Source organism: Charadrius vociferus, unplaced genomic scaffold, assembly GCF_000708025.1.
Source record: "Charadrius vociferus isolate BGI_N301 unplaced genomic scaffold, ASM70802v2 scaffold580, whole genome shotgun sequence".
Classification (NCBI taxonomy): Eukaryota; Metazoa; Chordata; class Aves; order Charadriiformes; family Charadriidae; genus Charadrius; species Charadrius vociferus.
Genome location: NW_009646419.1, coordinates 1923 through 8613, shown reverse-complemented (window position 1 = coordinate 8613; position 6691 = coordinate 1923). Strand labels below are relative to the sequence as shown.

General features: G+C 58.1%; 1 protein-coding gene across 1 annotated transcript in view; it reads left to right on the top strand.

Moving 5' to 3' along the window:
* LOC104282711 (kallikrein-14-like) overlaps positions 1–5747 on the top strand; it is a 10275-nt gene extending 4528 nt beyond the window's left edge. The window contains exons 2-6 of the mRNA XM_009880831.1: positions 22–184; positions 341–475; positions 1182–1435; positions 4248–4384; positions 5595–5747. Coding sequence (XP_009879133.1) covers positions 22–184; positions 341–475; positions 1182–1435; positions 4248–4384; positions 5595–5747 — 842 coding nt within the window. The remainder of the gene's footprint in view (positions 1–21; positions 185–340; positions 476–1181; positions 1436–4247; positions 4385–5594) is intronic.
* The last annotated feature ends 944 nt before the right edge of the window (positions 5748–6691 follow it).

Sequence of the window (6691 nt, the reverse complement as noted above, 5' to 3'; positions counted from 1 at the left end):
GGGGGCGGTTTCCCTTCGCAGGGTCGCCGGCGGCGGGTGAAACGCGGGTGGTGGGGGGCATGGATTGCGAGCCCCACTCGCAGCCTTGGCAGGCGGCCATCTTGGACATGTACAAGCTCTACTGCGGCGGCGTCTTGGTGGCCAGGCAGTGGGTGGTGACGGCGGCCCACTGCACCACGCCGGGGTAAGGGGGACAAGGAGGGGAGGGGGTGATGGCTATGCCCCACGCGGCTCACGACCAGCGGGATGGGCCACCCAACCCTTGGTGTCCTGGCGGGTCCCCGATCCCACGTGTCACGGTCTGCGCGGTCCACGGGTGTCCCGCGGTGTGGTCCCACAGGTGTGTCACGGCCATGCGGTGGTTCGTGGGGGTCTACGCGTCTCCTATGCAGTGTCCCACACGTGTCTTGGCCGTGCTGGAGACCCTGTGTCCCACACGTGGGCCATGCCATGTTGCAGACCCCGTGTCCAACACGTGGGCTTGTGCCATGTCCCACACGTGTCCTGGCCATGTTGCAGAACCTGTGTCCCACACGTGGGCCATGGCGTGTCCCACACATGTCCTGGCCATGCTGGAGATCCAGTGTCCCACACGTGGGCCGTGCCATGTCCCAAACGTGTCCTGTCCATGCTGCAGTCCCCGTGTCCCACATGTGGACCATGCCATGTCCCACATGTGTCCTGGCCATGCTGGAGATCCAGTGTCCCACACGTGGGCCGTGCCATGTCCCACACGTGTCCTGTCCATGCTGCAGTCCCCGTGTCCCACATGTGGGCCACACCGTGTCCCACACATGTCTTGGCCATGCTGGAGACCCCGTGTCCCACACGTGGGCCATGCCACGTCCCACACGTGTCCTGTCCATGCTGCAGTCCCCGTGTCCCACACGTGGGCCATGCCACGTCCCACACGTGTCCTGGCCATGTTGCAAAACCCATGTCCCACGTGTGTCCTGGCCATGCTGGAGACCCCATGTCCCACACATGGGCCATGACGTGTCCCACACATGTCCCGCCCACTCTGCATCCCACCGCGTGCTGTGGCCGCACCGTGGTCTCCCTGTTCCACTCAGGGGCCATGCCGTGTCTCAGGCATGTCCTGGCCTCACGCCACACGTGTCACGGCCACGCCGCAGTCCCCACGTGTCCGTGTCCCACCCGTCCCTCCTGTCTTGCCGTAGGATCACCACCATCCGCCTGGGCAAGCACAACCTCTACACGCGGGAGTGGGGCGAGGTGCAGAAGATGGTGCAGAAGTTGGTGTCGCACCCCGACTACGACCCCACCACCAAGGACAACGACATCATGATGATGAAGCTCCTGACCCCCGTCACCCTCACCAGCAGGATCCAACCCATCCCCGTGGCCTCCTGCCTCCCAGAACCCGGCACCACCTGCACCACCTCGGGATGGGGGGCCACCACCTCTCCAGAAGGTACCCAGTACACCGGGGCCTCTTCTGGCTGCTTGGGTCCACCTCCAGGAGGTCTGGGTCCCCCTTCCAAGAGGTCTGGGTCCCCTTCCAAGAGGTCTAGGTCCTCTCCTGGAGGTCTGGGTCCCCTTCCAGGAGGTCTGGGTCCCCTTCCAAGAGGTCTAGGTCCTCTCCTGGAGGTCTGGGTCCCCTTCCAGGAGGTCTGGGTCCCCTTCCAAAAGGTCTGGGTCCCCTTCCAGGAGTTCTGGGTCCCCTTTCAAGAGGTCTAGGTCCTCTCCTGGAGGTGTGGGTTTCCCTCATGGACATCTGGGTCATCTCCTTGGCACCTTGGACCTCTCATGAGGTCCTCGGTCCCCCTTCTGGAGGTCTGGGTCCCCTTCCAGGAGGTCTAGGTCCTCTCATAGATACTCGGGGTCTTCTCCTGAACACCCAAGTCCCCTTCTGGGCACCTACATCCTTGTCTGGACATCTGGGTGGTCTCCTGGACACATGGGTCCTCTTGTGGACATCTGGGTCCTCTCATGGACACCTGGGTCCTCTCCTGGACATCTGGGTCCCCTTGTGGACACCAGGGTCCTCTCCTGGACACCTGAGTCTTCTCCTGGGCACCCATGTCCTCTCCTGGACACCTGGGTCCTCTCCTGGACATCTAGGACCTCTTCTGGACATCTGGGTCTGCTCGTGGACAACTGGGTCCTCTCCTGGAAATCTGGGTCCTCTCATGGACACTTGGGTCCTCTCATGGACATCTAGGTCCTCTTCTGGACACCTATGTCTGCTCCTGGACATTTGGGTGGCCTCCTGGACATCTGGGTCCTCTCCTGGACATCTGGGTCCTCTCCTGGATATCTAGGTGCTCTCCTGGACATCTAGATCCTCTCCTGGGCATCTGGGTGGCCTCCTGGAAACCTGGGTCCTCTCATGGACACTCAAGTCCTCTTGTGGACACCTAGGTCCTCTCCTGGAATCTGGGTGTCCTCCTGGACATCTGGGTCCTCTCCTGGACATCTGGGTGGCCTCCTGGAAACCTAGGTCCTCTCATGTACACCTAGGTCCTCTCCTGGACATCTGGGTGGTCTCCTGGACACCTGGGTCCTCTCCCGACCATCTTGGATGGTCTTCTGGACATCCACATGGTCTCTGGACATCTGGGTGGTCCCCTGGACACCTGGGTCCTCTCCTGACCATCTTGGATGGTCTTCTGGACATCCAGATGGTCTCCTGAACATCTGGGTTGTCTCCTGGACACCTGGGTCCTCTCCCGACCATCTGCATGGTCTTCTGGACATCCAGATATTCTCCTGAACATCTGCATGGTCTCCTGAACATCTGGAACAGGTCTGGAGGACACACGTGTCCAGTCTGGAGAACACGTGTCCAGATCTGGAGAACATGTGTGTCCAGGTCTGGACACGTGTTCTTATCGAATTCAAACCAATCCCGTTCTAATCATGCGGAGAATAAAATTGAACGTAAAAATAACTCCAGAAGGGTGGAAAAAAAAAAAAAAAAAAAAAAAAAAAGCTGAAAATGGATAAAAAAAAGTCATAATTTAAAATTAAATTGAGGGGAGAAATGAAAGGGAAATGCCACGAAGGGAAATACGAGAGACTTTCGGAGAAGGCACCTCCCCCCCAAAAAAAAATTAGAGGTGGTTTTTGGGGTCCTCCTCACGGGAGAAGGTCTCCCCCCGCCGTGGGGTGTGTCTCCATGGGGTGATGTTCTTCAACACCTCCCCCCCCCAAAAAAAAAGCTCATTTTTCTCCCCAAAACCAAGAAAACATCCTCAAGAGAAGTCACCGGGAGAAGGGGGGGGACACAGACACGACTCCTTCTTCTCCTGGGGGTGTGGGAAAAGGGGGAGGGAGGATTTTGGGGTGGTGGGACCACGTTTGGGGTGGGTTTGGGGGTGGTGGGACCACATTTGGGGGGTTTTGAGGTGGTGGGACCACATTTGGGGGGTTTTGAGGTGGTGGGACCACATTTGGGGGGTTTTGAGGTGGTGGGACCACATTTGGGGGGTTTTGAGGTGGTGGGACCACATTTGGGGGGTTTTGAGGTGGTGGGACCACATTTGGGGGGTTTTGAGGTGGTGGGACCACATTTGGGGGGTTTTGAGGTGGTGGGACCACATTTGGGGGGTTTTGAGGTGGTGGGACCACATTTGGGGGGTTTTGAGGTGGTGGGACCACATTTGGGGGGTTTTGAGGTGGTGGGACCACATTTGGGGGGTTTTGAGGTGGTGGGACCACATTTGGGGGGTTTTGAGGTGGTGGGACCACATTTGGGGGGTTTTGAGGTGGTGGGACCACATTTGGGGGGTTTTGAGGTGGTGGGACCACATTTGGGGGGTTTTGAGGTGGTGGGACCACATTTGGGGGGTTTTGAGGTGGTGGGACCACATTTGGGGGGTTTTGAGGTGGTGGGACCACATTTGGGGGGTTTTGAGGTGGTGGGACCACATTTGGGGGGTTTTGAGGTGGTGGGACCACATTTGGGGGGTTTTGAGGTGGTGGGACCACATTTGGGGGGTTTTGAGGTGGTGGGACCACATTTGGGGGGTTTTGAGGTGGTGGGACCACATTTGGGGGGTTTTGAGGTGGTGGGACCACATTTGGGGGGTTTTGAGGTGGTGGGACCACATTTGGGGGGTTTTGAGGTGGTGGGACCACATTTGGGGGGTTTTGAGGTGGTGGGACCACATTTGAGGTTTTTGGGGTGGTGGGACCAGATTGTTGCCGGTTCCTGGGTCGATTGCTCTGGTTTCTTTCTTCTCCCCCTCCCTGTCCCTGTCCCCTCCCGGTTCCCGTCTCAGTCACTTACCCGGACGTCTTGCAGTGCGTCAACGTCACCATCTTCTCCATGGCCGAGTGCCGGCGGTTGTACCCCGGTTCCATCACCGAGAACATGTTGTGCGCCGGCAGCCTCCAAGGCGGTAGGGACTCCTGTCAGGTACGTTCCAAATGTCCTCTTCTACCGTCGGCGATGGAGGGGGGCGCGAGGCAGGGCTGTCTCCGAGGTGGCCCTTGGGGACACCAGGGGATGTGGCATCACCGTGGGGTCTTCCTCTGATGGTCAAGGAGCTCAGGAGCTCGATGAGGGTTGGCCAACCTGGTGATGGTCTTCAACTCAATGAGGGTTGGCCAAGACAATGGAGTTGGCCAACACGATGGAATTGGCCAACTTGACATTGGTTGGAAGAGCCAAAGCCATTTGGGCAACCTACTGGGGTGGTTGGCCAACCCACTGATGGTCTTCAACTCAATGAGGGTTGGCCAACGCAATGGAATTGGCCAACGGAATGGAGTTGGCCAACTTGGCATTGGTTGGAAGAGCCAAAGCCATTTGGGCAACCTACTGGGGTGGTTGGCCAACCCACTGACGGTCTTCAACCCAACAACAGTTGGCCAACGCAATGGAGTTGTCCAACACAATGGAATAAGCCAACTCGACATTGGTTGGAAGAGCCAAAACCATTTGGGCAACCTACTGAGGTGGTTGGCCAACCACTGGTGGTTAGAGAAGCCACCAAGCATTAGGTGACCCGATGGGAGACCATCACCCGACGTATCGATGGTGGAACGCCTCAAGGGTTGGCCAGTCCAGTGTCATGATGTCGGTTAACCCGGTGGGAGGTTCTCAACCCCTAAAAGGTTGACCAAACCAGTTGGAGGTGACCAACCCAATGGCGGTTGACCAACCCAATGGCGGTTGACCAACCCAATGGCGGTTGACCAACCCAATGGCGGTTGACCAACCCAATGGCGGTTGACCAACCCAATGGCGGTTGACCAACCCAATGGCGGTTGACCAACCCAATGGCGGTTGACCAACCCAATGGCGGTTGACCAACCCAATGGCGGTTGACCAACCTAATGATGGCCGGCCAAGCCAATGATGGCCAACCAACCCAACGATGGCCGGCCAAGCCAATGGCAGTTGGCCAAGCCAACAGCAGTTGGCCAACCCAACAGCAGTTGGCCAACCCAACGCTGACCAACCAACCCACCACCGATTGACCAATCCAAAGAGGCCACCCCACCTGATGAAGCCCAACGCCGGTGGGGTGAAGCTCTGGGGGTGGTGGCCAAGCCGAGAAGGGTTGGATGACCCAGTAGAGAATGGTGAACCTCTCCCCGTTCACGTTCCCGTCTCTCCGTAGGGCGACTCCGGAGGACCTCTGGTTTGCAACGGGACCCTCCAAGGTATCGTGTCCTGGGGCATGGAGAAATGTGGGCAACCCAAGAGACCCGGTGTCTACACCAAGGTCTGTAGATACGCCCAGTGGATCCAGAAGACCATGAAGGACAACTAGTGGGACGTTCCCCACAACCACCAAGTCCTCAAGATGGGATGAAGAGGAGAGGACCACGGCAGGTGGTCCCCATCGTTTGACCTCCCCCTTCCCAGGAGGGAGAAGCCGCGGTAGAAGTTGGTGGGTAGAGCCGGGGGTCACCTGGTGAAGGTGGTGAGAAGGTGGGTGGGAAGAGAGGAGATATTAAAGCCTTGTGACGGTTGGTGGGAAACGTGGTCCTTTCAAGCTGCCCTTCCTCCCCCCCCCAAAAAAAGATCTCAAGGTCAAGGTCAGATGTCTCCTGTCCTCCAGGGTCAGCCACAGGAGGTGACATCTTTGTTCCTGAGGTCCCACCAGCCCCCAAACACTCTGTCATCTGCCAAGGACCAAGACCTGTGGCGGCGGTGGCCTATGGGTGGCCTTGAGGTCATGGGACGGTGGTGGACATGTCCTCCAACCCACGTGGAGAAGGTTAAGTCAAGCAGGGTGAGCAACTAAAGGTGGTTGCCCAACACCCGTCACTGGTGGCCATCCTGCAAGGACCAATAGGAGATGCCCAATTAGGAGTGAAGAAGCTAAGGATCACCCAACCCATGAAGGTCATCCAACCAATGGTGGTTGGGCAACCCAAGGGGCAAACAAGGTGGTCATGGTCACCAGCCCAAGGGAGGTGGTCAACCCAGTGAAGGTCACTCACCTGCTGATGGTTGGCCAACCCAAGGGGCAACCAGCACAAGGGAGGTGGTCAGACCAGTAAGGGTTGCCCAACCAGTGATGGTTGGCCAAACCAAAGGTCAGCCAAGCTGGTGATGGTCAACCAGCCCGAGGGAGGTGGTCAACCCAGAGAAGGTCATCCAACCAGTGGTGGTTGGTCAACCCAACAAGGGTCAACCAAGGTGGTGATGGTCAACCAGCCCAAGGGAGGTGGTCAACCCAGAGAAGGTCATCCAACCAGTGGTGGTTGG